Raw genomic sequence first — 16,303 nt, 5'->3', positions numbered from 1 at the left:
AGACAGGGACGAAGGTCCCCTGAAAGATGCAGCAGCTGGGAGCTAGAGTTTAGAGATTCTGGAGCAATCCCAGGGCGAGGGCTGCTGTTGACTGTGGAGAGATGGATCGCGGGAATGGAAGAGAGGAGATTGTGGTGGGAAATGCCTATGGAGGAAAATGGTCAGCCTCGGAAGCAAGGCTATACTGCTGAGTCATGTGTAGGGGGTGGAGACATCACCATAGCCTCTCTTGCCCCACACACCAGCATCAGCAGCTGAACAATAAGAGAGACTAGCCCATCAAACCCCTGATGCACTGAACTATAGAGTAGGATGCCACCCAGGATGCCCCTTTAAGTGCCGGATGCACGAATCTACAGTGTAGGACCCCAGCCAGAGGGGCCCCTCTATGTGCCTGACGCTCTAAACAACAGAGAAGGACCCCAGGAAAGGGAGCTCTCTATGTGCGTGAATGGGCAGAGCTATGGAGAAAGACTCGCCAAACAGGCCTTCTGATTGGCAGCTACAAGAGGCTCAAATAAAGACTCTGATAGGGTCATAACTCCTGCAGCTGAGGCAGTCCATGTCCCTGCACACTTGGTGCCGCCAGGGTCCCTGTAAGCTAAGCAGCTGCCCCACTTTCATGTTCAACTCTCACTGGGGCAGAACTGCCACAGGCAAAAAAGACTTGCATCTATGCACGCAGGGTCACTTTGGTAGTGTCTGACTCTTTGTGACCCTGTACACTGTGGCCTGCCAGGCTTCTCTGTCAGGGAGCGGGGTTCTCCAGGCAAGAATTCTGAAGCGTATTGGCCAATACTGGTTGCCATACCCTTCTGCTGCTGCTAAGTCGCTTCAGTCGTGTCCGATTCTGTGCGAGCCCATAGACGGCAGCCCACCAGGCTCCGCCTTCCCTGGGATTCTCTAGGTAAGAACACTGGAGTGGATTGCCATTTCCTTCTCCAGTGCATGAAACTGAAAAGTGAAAGTGAAGTCGCTCAGTCATGTCCGACTCTTAGTGACCCCATGGACTGCCCACCAGGCTCCTCCGTCCATGGGGTTTTCCAGGCAAGAGTGGGGGGCCATCGCCTTCTACGACATACCCTTCTAGAGCACTGTATTTCCTGCTGCCCTAGCTGCCAACTTTCCTGAGTACCTAGTGCTACCAGAATACCTGCGACCCAAAGAGCTGCACCACCTCCACACCTGGCCTTCACAGGGGCAAACCAAAGTCCTCCAGGGCAGCTTCAGGAGCAAACCCCAGTGGACGACACACATGCAGAGGTGGAAATAAAACCACAATTGAAACCCAGGGGCAGCGTGGCTGAAGAAGAAGACCCAAAACCTTCCCACCAGCTGTACAAGCTGCAGATTAAATCCACACGATCAACTAGGCAGACTTTGTATCTATGGAATATATAAAAGGTCATTGAGAATTCCCACAAAAATAAATGCACTAGTTCTGATAGCTGTGGACATTGGAGGCACGAAAACACAGGAGTAGGACCAGATTAGAATCTGAGCTGCCCTCACAGCAGGTCCAGAGATCAGCACCGTGTTGGAGGGCATCCTAGGGAAGTAAGGTGGACTGTGACTTCCATCGAGGGAAAGGACTCTTACAGCAGTGACTCAAGAAAAACATTATTCTGTTTTGACGTGTTCTGTAGATTCTCTTGGAATTTTTTCCCCGTTTTTCCTCTTCTGTTGTAGCTATGGACTTTATTGGCACTGCTGCTGCTGCTGCTGCTGAGTCGCTTCAGTCGTGTCCGACTCTGTGCGACCCCATAGACGGCAGCCCGCCAGGCTCCCCCGTCCCTGGGATTCTCCAGGCAAGAACACTGGAGTGGGTTGCCATTTCCTTCTCCAATGTATGAAAGTGAAAAGTGAAAGTGAAGTCGCTCAGTCATGTCTGACTCTTAGCGACCCCATGGACTGAAGCCCACCAGGCTCCTCCGTCCATGGGATTTTCCAGGCAAGAGTACTGGAGTGAGGTGCCATTGCCTTCTCCTTATTGGCACTATGAAATCTAATTGAGCTTTGGGGCTTTTTTCCCTCAGTTAATTAATAATTAATTATTATTTCATTGTTCTTAGAAACCTCTGCCTCTACACTGGGCATTTGCAGTTCTGTGGAGTTTTCCTTTTTTTTTTTTTCTTTTCTCTGTTTTTAATTTTTAAAAAAATTTTTAAACCTAGTATTTTTTCTACATTTATTCCTTTGTTTTTTCCTACTGTTCTTTTCCCCTTGCAGTTAATCTTTAATGTATATAAATCTTCTTTATCTGCCTCTATTTAACTTTGCATATCTATTCTTTCTTTTTTTTCTTTCCTTCCTCTTAACACATTAGTTTTATTTTCATTGCTTTATTTCCCAATTGGCACCTTACTTTGGTTTTATTTTCCAGTTTGTGCTTTTGTTAGTTTTGTTCTGGTAGATACAATTTTTGGTTTCCTTTGTTCACTGGGTCAATCTATTGTACTTTATTTTTGTTGGACTGTATTGATTTTGCTTATGGTTGTATATGTATATGTGTATATTCAGTCACACTTTTTATTGTTGTTATAAACCTCTGCCTCTACACTGGGCTTTTGCAGTTCTGTAAAGCTTTCCTTTTTTCCCTCTTTCTTCTTTTTTTTCCTCTCTTTTTTATAATTTTAATTTCTAATTTTTTAAGATCTACTTTTCTACACTTATTCCTTTGTTTCCCTTTTCTATTGTTCTTTTCCCCTTGCAGTTAATATTTAATGTATATAAATCTTCTTCATCTACCTCTGTTTAACTCTGCATATCTATTCTTTCTTTCCTTTCCTCTCAACATATTTGTTAGTTTTGTTTTCATTGCATTATTCCCCATTTGGCACCTTGCTTTAGTTTTGTTTTCCAGTTTCTGCTTTAGTTAGTTTTGTTCTTAACTGGTAAATATAATTTTTTATTTCCTTTGTTTGCCAGGTCAGTCTACTATATTTTATTTTTGTTGGACTGTTTTGACTTTGCTCATGGGTGTATATGTAAATGTGTATATTCCATTATTTTAATTATTATTTGCCTGATTTTGTAACTGCCATTTGTCTGGGATTCATCTTTGGTTTCTCATCTTTGGGCATTTGTTTTAATCTCATTTAATGCCATAACAAACCATTTGTGGAATCTTCGTTCCTGACCAGAGATCAAGCCCTGAGCTTTGGAGTGGGAGCACTGACTCCAAGACCTTAGACTATCAGAGAACTAATCTTAGGGAGTATCAAATAGTGAGCACTCACACAAAGGAAACCACGTCTATACAAGACCCAGCATCACTGAACCACCAGTAGCACCCTGAACAGGATGCCTCATCTAAACAACGAACAAAACAAAGTGCAAACACAATCATCAGCAGACAGGGCTATCACCTCACTCAGCCTTGCCCGTCAGAGGAAAAACAAACAAAAATCCAGCACAAATCTCACCCTATACAAAGCTTACACAAACCACTGGACCAACCTTAGGAGGGCAGAGACGAAAAGGAAGAAAGAATTCAACCTTGAAGGCTGGGAAAAGGAGACCTCAAACACAATAAGTTAAAAAAAAAATAATGAAAAGGCAGAGAAACACTACACAAATGAAGGAACAAACTAGAAACACAGCAGTCCAAATAAATGAAGAGGAAATAGGAACTACCTGAAAAAGAATTCAGAATGATGTTAGTAAAGAGGATCAAAAACCTTGAAACAAAATGGAGAAAATGCAAGAATCAATTAACAAAGCCTAGAAGAATTAAAGAATAAACATACAGAGACAAACAACACAATTACTGAAACTAAAAATACTCTAAAAAGAATCAATAGCAGAATATCTGAAGCAGAAGAATGAATCATTGAGCTGGAAGATAAAATGGTGGAAATAATTTCTGAAGAGCAGAATAAAGTAAAAAGAATGAAAAGAACTGAGGACAGTCTCAGGGACTTCTGGGACAATATCAAATACACCAACATTCAAATTATAGGGGCCCCAGAAGAAGAAGCGGAGAAGGCAATGGCACCCTACTCCAGTACTCTTGCTTGGAAAATCCCATGAATGGAAGAGCCTGGTAGGCTGCAGTCCGTGGGGTCGCTAAGAGTTGGACACGACTGAATGATTTCACTTTCACTTTTCACTTTCATGCATTGGAGAAGGAAATGGCAACCCACTCCAGTGTTCTTGCCTGGAGAATCCCAGGGATGGGGGAGCCTGGTGGGCTGCCGTCTGTGGGGTCACACAGAGTTGGACACGATTGAAATGACTTAGCAGCAGCAGCAGAAGAAGAAGAAGAGAAAAAGGAAGGGTATGAGAAAAATTTTGAAGAGACTATAGTTGAAAATTTCCCCAACATGGAAAAGGAAATAGTCAGTCAAGTACAAGAGGCACAAAGAGTCCCATACAGGATAAACCCAGGTAGAAACATGCCAAGATACATACTCATCAAACTAACAAAGAAAGAATATTAAAAGCAGCAAGGGAGAAGCAACAAGTAACATAGAAGGGAAACCCCATATGCTTAACAGCTGATCTTTGAGCAGAAACTCTGCAGGCCAGAAGGGAATGGCGGGATATATTTAAAGTACTGAAAGCAAAAAACTCTACAACCAAATCCTTGTACCAGCAAGGATCTCATTCAAAATTGATGGAGAAATAAAATGTTTTTCAGATAAGCAAAAGTTAACAGAATTCAGTACCACCAAACCAGCTTTACAACAAATGTTAAAGGGACTTATACAGTCAAGAAATACGAGAGGAAAAAAAAAAATCTACAAAATCAACCCCAAACAACTAAGAAAATAGCAGCTGGAACATGTGTGTGTGTTAGTTACTTAGTCATGTCCAACTGTTTGCAACCCCATAGACTGCAGCCCACCAGGCCCCTCCATCCATGGGATTCTCCAGGCAAGAACACTGGAGTGGGTTGCCATTTCCTTCTCCAAAAGGAACTAGAGAAAGAAAGAAAGTGAAGTCGCTCAGTCCTGTCCGACTCTTTGTGACCCCATGGACTATAGCCTACCAGGCTCCTCCACCCATGGTATTTTCCAGGCAAGAGTACAGGAGTGGGTTGCCATTTCCTTCTCTGAATTGGAACATATATATCAATAATTACTTTAAATGTAAATGGATTAAATGCTCCAACCAAAAGACACAGACTGGCTGAATGGATAAAAAAACAAGACCCATATATATGATGTGTACAAGAAACCGACTTCAGACCTCAAGACACATATAGACTGAAAGTGAGAGGATGGAAAAATATATCCCCTGCAAATGCGAAGCAAAAGAAAGTTGAAGTAGCAATTCTCATATCAGACAAAATAGACCTTAAAATAAAGAAGATTATAAAAGATAAGGAAGGACACTACATAATGATCAAGGGATCAATCCAAGAGGAAGACATAACAATTGTAAATATCTATGCACCCAACATAGGAGCATCTCAATACATAAGACAGACTCTAACAGACATAAAAGGAGAAATTGATAGTGACACAATAATAGTAGGGGACCTAATACCCCACTCACACCAATGGACAGATCATCAAAACAGAAAATTAATAAGGAAACACAAGTCTTAAACGATACATTAGATGAGATAGATCTCAGTGATACCTTCAGGACATTCTATCCAAATGCAGAAGAATACACCTTCTTGTCAAGTACACATGGAACATTCTCCAGTATAGATCACATCTTGGGTCACAAATCAAACCTCAGTAAATATAAGAAAACTGAAATCGTATCAAGCGTCTTCTCTGACCACAATGCTATAAGACTAGAAATCAATTATAAGAAAAAAACTGTAAGAAACACAAACACATGGAGATTAATCAACACATTTCTAAATAACCAACAAGTTTCTGAAGATATCCAAAGGGAAATCAAAAAATTTCTAGAAACAAATGACAATGAAAACACAACTCAAAACCTATTGGATGCAGCAAAAGCAGTTCCAAGAGGGAAGTTTATAGCAATCTTACCTCAAGAAAGAAGGAAAAAATCGAATAGACAACCTAACTTTCACCTAAAACAACTGGAAAAAGAAGAACAAAAAACCCCCAAAATTAGTAGAAGGAAATAAATCACAAAGATCCAAGCAGAAATAAATGAAAAGGAAATGAAAGAAACAATAGTAAAGATTAATTAAACTAAAAGCTGGTTCTTAAAATTGACAAATCTTTAGCCAGCCTCATCAAGGAAAAAAGAGAGAAGAATCAAATCAACAAAATTAGAAATTAAAAAGGAAAGGTTACAACAGACAATGCAGAAATACAAAGGATTATAAGAGACTATTATGAACAACTATATGGCAATAAAATGGATAGAAATGGACAGATTCTTAGAAAAGTTCAATCTTCCAAGACTGAACCAGGAAGAAATAGAAATTATCAACAGCCCAATTACAAGCACTGAAATTGAAGCTGTGATAAAAAAATTTCCCCAAAACACAAAAGCCCAGGACCAGATAGCTTCACAGGAGAATTCTATCAAACATTTAGAGAAGAGCTAGTGCGTATCCTTCTAAAACTCTTTCAAAAAACTGCAGAGAAAGGAACACTTCCAAACTCATTTTACAAGGCCACCATCACCCTGATACCAAACCAAACAAAGACAACACAGAAAAAGAAAACTACAGGCCAATATCACTGATGAACATAGATGCAAAAATCCTCAAAAAAATTTTAGCAAATAGAAATCAGCAACACATCAAAAAGCTCATACACCATGATCAAGTTGGGTTTATTCCAGGAAAGCAAGATTCTTTAATATACGCAAATCAATCAATGTGATATACCATATTAACAAATTGAAAGATAAAAATCATATGATAATCTCAACAGATTCAGAAAAAGCATCTGACAAAATTCAGCACCCATTTATGATTAAAACTCTTCAAAAAATGGGCATAGAAGGAACCTACCTCAATTGAGTAAAGGCCATATATGATAAGCCTAAAGCAAACATTATTCTCAATGGTGAAAAACTGAAAGTATTTCCCCTAAGATCAGGAACAAGATAAGGGTCTCCAGTTTCACCACTATTATTAAACATAGTTTTGGAAGTCCTAGTTACAGCAATCAGAGAAGAATAAGAAATAAAATAAATCCAGATCAGAAAAGAAGAAGCAAAGATCTCACTGTTTTCAGATGACATGATGCTGTACATAGAAAACCCTAAAGACAGTATCAGAAAATTACTAGAGTTAATCAGTGCATTTAGCAAAGTTGCAGGATACAAAATCAATACACAGAAGTAACTTGCATTTCTATATACTAACAATGAAAAATCAGAAAGAAATTAAGGAATCAATCCTATTTGCCATTGCAATAAAAGAATTAAATATCTAGGAATAAACTTACCTATGGAGACAAAAAGAACTGTACATAGAAAACTATAAGACACAAAAAATGAAATCAAAGATGACATAAATAGATGGAGAGATATTCCATGTTCCTGGGTAGGAAGAATCAATGTTGTGAAAATGACTATACTACCAAACACAACCTACAGATTCAATGAGATCCCTATCAAATTACCAATAGCATTTTTCACAGAACTAGAACAAAAACTTTCACAATTCATATGGGAACACAAAAGACCCCGAATAGCCAAAGCAGTCTTGAGAAAGAAGAATGGAGCTGGAGGAATCAACCTTCCTGACTTCAGATTATACTACAAAGCTACAGTCATCAAGACAGTATGGTAGTGGCACAAAAACAGAAATATAGACCAATGGAACAAGATAGAAAGCCCAGAAATAAACACACACACCTATGGGTACCTTATTTTTGACAAAGGAGGTAAGAGTATACACTGGGGCAAAGACAACATCTTCAATAAATTGTGCTGGGAAAATTGGACAGCTACATGTAAAAGAATTAAATTAGAATACTTCCTAACACCAGACACAAAGATAAACTTAAAATGGATTAAAGACATAAATGTAAGAATAGAAACTACAAAAATGTAAGACCAAAACTAGAGGAAAACATAAGCAGAACACTCGACATAAATGAAAGCAAGATCCTCTATGACCTACCTCCTAGAGTATCAGAAATAAAAACAAAAGTAAATAAGTGGGACCTGATTAAACTTAAAAGCTTTTGCACAGCAAGGGAAACTATAAGCAAGGTGAAAGACAACCCTCTAAATGGGAGAAAATAATAGCAAATGAAACAACTGACAAAGGATTAATTTCCAAAATACACACGCAGCTCATACAACTCAATGCCAGAAAAACAAACGACCCAATCAAAAAGTGGGAAAAAGACCTAAACAGACATGTCTCCAAAGAAGACATACAGATGGCTAACAAATGCATGAAAAGATGCTCAACATCACTCATTATTAGAGAAATGCAAGTAAAAACTACAATGATATCACCTTACACCAGTTAGAATGGCCATCATCAAAATGTCTACAAACAATAAATGCTGGAGAGGGTTTAGAGAAAAAAGAACACTCTCGCACTGTTGGTGGGAATGTGAACTGATACAGCCACTATGGAAGACGGTATGGAGATTCCTTAAAACACTAGGAATAAAACCACCATATGACCCAGCAATCCCACTCCTAGGCATATACCTTGAGGAAACCAAAACTGAAAAGAACACACGTATCCCATTGTTCATTGCAGCACTATTTACAATAGCTAGAACATGGAAGCAACCTAGATGTCCATTGAGAGATGAACGGATAAAGAAGGTGTGGTAATATACACAATGGAATATTACTCAGCCGTAAAAAGGAACACATTTGAGTCAGTTATGATGAGGTGGATGAACCTAGAACCTATTATACAGAGTGAAGTAAGTCAGAAAGAGAAAGATAAATATCGTATTCTAACACATATATACAGAATCTAGAAGAATGGTACTGAAGAACTTATTTACAGGGCAGCAGCGGAGAAACAGACCTAGAGAATAGACTTATGGACATGGGGAGAGGGGAGGAGAGGGTGAGATGCATATAAAGAGTAACATGGAAACTTACATTATCATATGTTAAATAGATAGCCAACAGGAATTTGCCGTATGGCTCAGGAAACTCAAACAGGGGCTCTGGATCAACCTAGAGGGGTGGGATGGGGAGGGAGATGGGAGGGAGGTTCAAAAGGGAGGGGAAATATGTATACCTATGGCTGATTCATGTTGAGGTTTGACAGAAAACAATAAAATTCTGTAAAGCAATTATCCTTCAGTAAAAATTAAATTAAAATGAAAAAAAGTCTCTTCTTGAGCGATGTCATATCCCTTCCTCAGCCTGCATGGCTTTCCATGAACAAAATAACTAAACAATGCCCCTAGGAACATTAACATATCTTAAATGTAATCTACAAATAGTAAGATGCTTTATAATTATTTGTTTACATGAAAGACTCTCCAGTCAGTGCGTGAACTGCTAGAGGATGAAGTGTGTGTTCTAAGTCCTCGTCATCAGTATAGGTTTCCCAGGTGGCTCCATGGTAAAGAATCCTCCTGCCAAACAGGAGACCCGGGTTCAATCCTTGGGTCGGAAAGATCTCCTGGAGAAGGAAATGGCTACCCACTCCAGCATTTTTGCCTGGAGAATTCCATGGACAGAGGAACCTGGCTGGACCCATGGGGTCTCAAAAGAGGTACCACTTAGTGACTAAATAACAACATAGAGGAAGAGCTCTAGCTATTGAATGAATGCGAAATAAAAAATAAATATCCTAGCTCTAACTGCAATTGGAATATAACTTATCTGTTGGATCCTTATCCAGAGGATAAGTAATTAACCTATTTGTGTCAGAAACCAAATTTTCTTTGCATTCCTAAAAAGCTTATTATTGCTTTTGAAACAGTACTACAAAAGCAAAAACAACAGTTATCATTGTTAGCCCCTGTTAGGAGCAGGGTTTCTTCATAACGAATCGATTAGCCGTATCATGCCTCCTTTCCTTTGTAAGGAAACCATTTCCTGCTTTTGCCTATTCTCACCCATCCCACATTCACAAACACACCTCTCCTTTTGAAAACGTTCTCCCTCTACTTCAATATTCTTCTACATGGGGCTGACAATTCTACAACCCAGGCCACGGGGATGTGAGACTACCTCTAGGTCAATAGGATTCTTCTTTTTGTGATTTTTAAAATTGAAACTAAGAGAACACAAGTGCCTCAAACAAGCCCCATGAAGAAAGCCAGCATCAAACCAGTCAGTTCTAAAGGAAATCAATCCTGAATATTCATTGGAAGGACTGATGCTGAAGCTGAACCTCCAATATTTTGGCCACCTGAAGTGAAGAGCCAACTCATTAGAACAGACCCTGATGCTGGGAAAGATTGAAGGCATGAGGAGAAGGGGACGACAGAGGATGAGATGGTTGGATGGTATCACTGACTCAACAGACATGAGTTTGAGCATGCTCCAGGAGATGGTGAAGGACAGGGAGGCCTGGTGTGCTGCAGTCCGTGGAGGTCAGAAGAGTCAGACATGATTGAGTGACTGAACAATAACAACAGAATGTACAGAATGAAGAAACAAAGGATATGGTTGCAGATCTTGCTTCCAGTTGTCACTTAAATCAGAGCACTTTCCCTTCTTGGCTTAACTTGGCAGTTTGTTTGTTTACGGGAAGTAAAATCCTATCACTTGAAAAAAAGACTATCATCTTCCAACTAAAGCACATCCAAGATCTCATTTAACCCTCCCAACAATTATATGCAGTAGACAGTATCTTTATTTTATGGATAAGGAACCAGAAAGCTCAGAACAGAGAGAAGCATGCCCAAGGCATCTGATTAATAGCTGAGCTATGATTCAAATTAGGTCATTCAGATGCCAAAATGCAAACACTTGACTTCCCTGCCTCTTTCTGAACCACTCTTTGAGCAACCTGAACACCAGTTTGAATTCAGTGACCTTAGACAATAGGCAGAAAGCACAAGTCTTCTCTTCATTAATCAAAATAGATGCTATTGATCTTGGTTAACTCCTGGGGGTATTACAGACTTCAATTAAATACCTTGATAAAGTGCTCTGAGAATATAAAGAGGCATTGTTTTATAGACTACACTACTAAATATTTGCGTCTTACAATGCCAATAATTGGGATGTAGAAAAACAATGCTTTTTTAAAAAGTAATCCAAAAAAACCTTGTGCATAAATATTAGGTATTAGTAATTTAACTGAACATTAATATGTTTGCTTCAGACACTAAGATATAATTGGTATTTCAGAAGTGGGTTCCCTCAAAAGACCTTAAGTTAAATTAAAAGGCAAAACATTTCTAGAAAATTGAATCTTCCTACTACTGTAGAAAAATGAGTTAGAATTTTAATTAGTACTTCTTTCGTCTCAGTACTTGCTCATAGACGTAATGTGACCGTGATCTTCCCGGTCAATTATTAACACAAATCATTGATTTGGGAATGGAGAAAAGCAAACACACACAGACCAAAGGGAGATGGATTTGTGTGTGAACCTAATTTTCCTCAGAAGAAAAACAGACATCTCCTCCAACGTAAGGGTATGCTTAAATTTACTTTTTCTATTAGTAACTTATTTAATATGGCAACAAACAAAAGGCAATCCATTAAAAAGCAATTTTCCTCTTACTCCAGGGTGTTTCATCATTTGCTATCTAGCACTCAATCAGAATGTAGCAATCCTTTAATATTTTATGAGTAGAAAACAACCAATTTGGGCATGAAGACTTCAGAAATGTGGGGGTCTTTTGTAGGCTTGCAAAATGTCAGAAATGGGCTCTGCAGTCAGTAGAGGGTGAACACAGGTCATCCTGAAAGCTCAACTATCGAAATTTAAAAATTATGCTTTAGATCAGATAATGGGTGTGTGTGTATATATATATATATATATATACACATGTATTTATGGATATATAAACACACATTTATAGCTAAGAGGAAAAAACATCAGTTTCAACTCATATACTTTCTCAAGTGGAAGACTGATTCCTGGGGACAGAGACCATATCTGGTTCACCTTTGCACCTACAGTGTTCAACACTGTCTCTGGCATATTGTAATTAATCAGTAGATTTTTATTAAACAAATGAATAGATGCATTTTTCATCTTAGAGGAAAGGAAGCCTGCCATGGAGATGTCAGAAACCAGACCTGACCTGGTGCTAAGCAAGTTGCAGCAGCATATTGGAGGCCTTCTCTGCAGCAGAAGGTTCTCACCTTCTGAAATGGTGCATAGTGTCTGGAACACCTCCAGGGATCCCAAAGGTATTTGCCTTCATTCTTACTTGATTACCTCAGCCCACAGAATGGGATTCTCTCCTGGTTCCTGGCTTGACTACCAGGTCTTCAAAAATCTGGGGAGGGTGCTCTATACCAGGCAGAGGTCAGCCCCTAATCTATACCAATTCCCTCCCTCAAAGCACAGAGCTGACATTTACATGAACAGCATGCTCTGCTTAGACTCTTGTCACAAAAGTTCTTGTCCACACACCAGATGGGGCACCATTGACAGGGAGGAGAGTCCAAATCAGATACACATTAATCTTGCCCACATATAGCCTGAAATGTGGCCATCCTGTCCAAGTTAGTTTCCCGAGGTTGAATACTGCCTATTCCTAGGGTACTCCTCTCATACTTAACCCTTGCAATTTCAGACACCAAAGTTACTTGTGATCAAGCCAAAATGAATGCAACTACTCAAACCATCACCCCAACCCTTTCTGGGAAAATGTAGGAATATGAGCATGTAGTGAAGTTTGCTACTCGTTACTCAAGGACACAAATGTCATAAGTAGCCAAGACAGAATCCCGCTGCCTGTTGTCCCCAACATTCTCCCTCTAGTCTACCATATTTCTGCTCTGTGCTAACTTGTAGCATAATGGACACATGCCCATTGGGCAAAGGAGAAAAGCAGAAAGCTGGGTATGACAGTCAAAGCACACAAGAGCTTACCTTCTGCTATCATCAAGATGAGAGTAGGATAGCCAAAGCAGGCCACTGGGGCAGACAAAAATGAAGGCAGGACAGGAAAAGGACATTGCAAGGCAGTAATCTGGACACAGGATATACCAGCCAAGCAGAGCGTGACTGTTCACGTTTCTGAAAATCTTGGATAGTCATCAGTGCCTTTTAGCAAGTGACTTTCTAGACTTTTCCCCATCAAATTGAGATAAACAGGAAATAGTCATGCTTATCAGACTGAGGAATTCAGGAGGATTTTTTTGACTCAGGACTTTAATTCTTCAGTGGAATACCTAGTAAGCTGCACAGCAGACATAAGTCTCTACAAGTTAGTGAAATGAGTAGGAAGGATAACTCAGGTCAAGGATTAAAGTAAAAATGAAATGTTAGCATTGGTGATAAGTGAACCCAAACAGACTACACAGACATCTCTCAGGATAGGTTGTTACTCTTTTAATGCAAAAATGACCTAATTTGGGCTTTGTAATGACCTGAAAGTAATGACCTTTCATGGGAGTTCCGCACCCAATTTGGTTTCTTTCCCCCACCCACATTGGGAGGATGATAACACTCACTGTGCTTGGTCAAACAGGCTCAAATTCTTAGCTTTTTTCCTTATTAAGTTCTACATTTTTAAAATTTACCTTAGCAGTGATAGTAGTCAGTTTTACACTGTAAATAAAACATAACCCCCTTTCCAATTTCATCTTTAGATTCCTTCCCATCAATCATTATAGACCATTATTTTATGCTCTCAAACAGGTGACTAAATATTTATGCTTTCACAATAATACCAAACATTAGACATCCCTCTGGTATAAACAGCTTTTGCTGATGCCTATGTTATTAAGTCTACAAGAGAAGATTTATATGTGTGTCGGCTCTATAGCTGTTATAGGGAATGGAATTTAGCTGCTATAGGGAGACTCAGTGTTAACAATGATTGCAGGCCAGGTTAAATCAGATTTGCCTTAACTGGTTAAAACCAAATTATGCAAGGGAGCAAAAGCCAAGAGAATTATCATGCTCTCTATTTCTAGGTATCCTCTCTTAAATTCTGTAACACTGTGTAAGGGAGGAAAAGAGCAATAAGCATATTTCTGACCACACAGCTACTCATTTCCTTCAATAATTCTATCTTTCATAGAGAAAGGATTATAAGCAAGTAAAATACTTGGAAGCAAGAGAATTTCATTAAAGTGTGCCATTTTTCTTTATATAAGAAAGATGTTTCAAAAAGCAAAAAGAAAATGATCTACTGGTAGCTTAAAACTGGAATTTTAAAAAAGAAACCCATAGATCTTTTCCTAAACAGAGCAATATACACTCTTACAATATTTTAAATTTGGTCACAATACCTGCACATTTTTCCATTCCTGTAGATTTTAGTATTTATTCCTAGAGCAGACATGCAGAAATACATACACGGGAAACCCGAGTTAAAGAATGTTTGGTCCATGGGAATGATGCCCATGCTCAGCTGTCAGCACCTTGGGAACCCTGACTGTAGGTGGGCACCCCCAGAAGCTGGATCTCTGCCAAGCTTCATACCCTGTGGGAAATGAGGGTACTTACGCAGCTCGCCCACTTTCAGGATTTCACACAGCATCTTGGTCAGCTCTATACTACTGCGGCCAAAGGGACATTCATGCTTATCTTCTCGGCTACTGTTCTCAAGCACAATCTGCAAGCAGGAAAGGAAGGAGGTCAGAAAGGGAAGTCAGTTTACAGAAAACATCAAAAGTGTTGGCTGTACTGTAATAGAGACACAGATCCACTTCAGACCACCAAACTAGGTCTCTTGGGAGCAGAACAAAATTGTACTCTAAGTATAGTCTCTGTATATAGGGCTGAAAACCCTCTTGTTTTCCAAATCTCCTAAAAACCACTTCCAACTCTGTAAGAGGATATTTTGCTCATCAGTTTCCACTTACCCAGAGGTGCCTATGGAGAGTTTTTAAAAATAGTACAATAAAGACTTTTTACTTAAGTAACAAAACCACTCTCTTATTCTCCCAATCATATCTTCCCTTTCCTGGGAATAGCAACTCTCCTTTAACGACTTCAGCTTCTACAGTTTCTTTCTTTTTTTTTCAAATATTCTTTTCCACTATGGTGTATCATAGGGATATTCTATATTGTATAGAACTGTATTCTATACAGTTCTCTATGCTATACAGTAGAACCTTGTTGTCTCTCCATTCTATATTTAAAAGTTTGAAAGAAAGTGAAAGTCGCTCAGTCATCCGACTCTTTGCAACCCCATGGACTGTATAGTCCATGGAATTCTCCAGGTCAGAATACTGGAGTGGGTAGCCTATCCCTTCTCCAGTGGATCATCCCAACCCAGGAATCAAACTGGGGTCTCCTGCATTGCAGGTAGATTCTTTACCAACTGAGCTATCAGGGAAGCCATGTAAAAGCTTACCTCCTGCTAATCCTAACCTGCCACTCCATCCCTCCCCTCCAATCCCCTTCCCCTTGGCAACCACATGATTCTGTTTCAGAATAGGTTCATTTGTTTCATATTTTAGATTCCACATAAAAGTGACATCATATGGTATTTGTATTTCTCTTTTTGGCTTACTTCACTTAGTTTGATAATTGCTAACTGCATCCATGTTACTGCAAATGGTATTATTCCATTTTTTTTTAATGGTTCAGCTCCTATATTTAATCACATATTTCCCACAGGAGTTTCCATGTTCTTACAAGAGCTCACCCCAGCATTAGTTGACCAAGCACACCTAATGGACATGTGACACAAAAATGGACCATCCAGAGTTCTTCCCTGAGACTTAGCACCATAATTGGGAAAATTGACCCAACTATGCTTATATTACCCAAGAGGTATGAGTGTAGGAACTACCTGAAAGTGAGTCTGCAAAAAAAAAAAAAAAGGAAAAGAAAAGCAAGTCAAAATGCAAGGGGAAATAGAGCAGAGGCAGGGGTGGCCGTGGCAGCATTTGAGTGCTGAGCAAAACTACCTCCCCAAATTTATGGTTTATTTGCTCAACCCTCCCTTTGAAAATTATTTGTGCCATCTAACAAATTATCTTCTTTCCTTAAGCTGGTTTGAGATATTCCTACCATAACTAAGGGAGCCATTTAGCACATTTATTAAACAAAAGTAAAACAAAAAAGGGAAAACTCTACTTCAGGAGTAAAGGGCTATTAGCCAACTGTTCTAAAGCACACAATAATAATAAAAAAAATTAAGGTTGCCAAACTTCAAATTCATATGTTGACAAAAAGAATAATCAGCTTATTCATCTCTGAAGCTCCCTATAACTTTCCCAGTGGGGTTGTCTGGAATGTCCTTAAAAGCTATAGGACCTTCAGTAGGTGTCTCCCAGAAGCGTTTACCACTATGACTTCTTCAGTGGAAGAAATGGTGTTTTATTCATT

At 39.3% G+C, this 16,303-nt stretch overlaps 1 protein-coding gene across 5 annotated transcripts in view; it reads right to left on the bottom strand.

The window, feature by feature from the left end:
* ELMO1 (engulfment and cell motility 1) overlaps positions 1-16,303 on the bottom strand; it is a 584,006-nt gene that overhangs the window by 240,707 nt on the left and 326,996 nt on the right. For all 5 annotated transcript variants that reach the window (XM_061414116.1, XM_061414119.1, XM_061414114.1 and 2 more), the window contains one exon: positions 14,471-14,579. In XM_061414116.1, coding sequence (XP_061270100.1) covers positions 14,471-14,579 — 109 coding nt within the window. The remainder of the gene's footprint in view (positions 1-14,470; positions 14,580-16,303) is intronic.

Source organism: Bos javanicus, chromosome 4, assembly GCF_032452875.1.
Source record: "Bos javanicus breed banteng chromosome 4, ARS-OSU_banteng_1.0, whole genome shotgun sequence".
NCBI lineage: Eukaryota > Metazoa > Chordata > Mammalia > Artiodactyla > Bovidae > Bos > Bos javanicus.
Note: the sequence above shows the minus strand (reverse complement) of the source record. Positions and strands in the feature narration are given on the sequence as shown.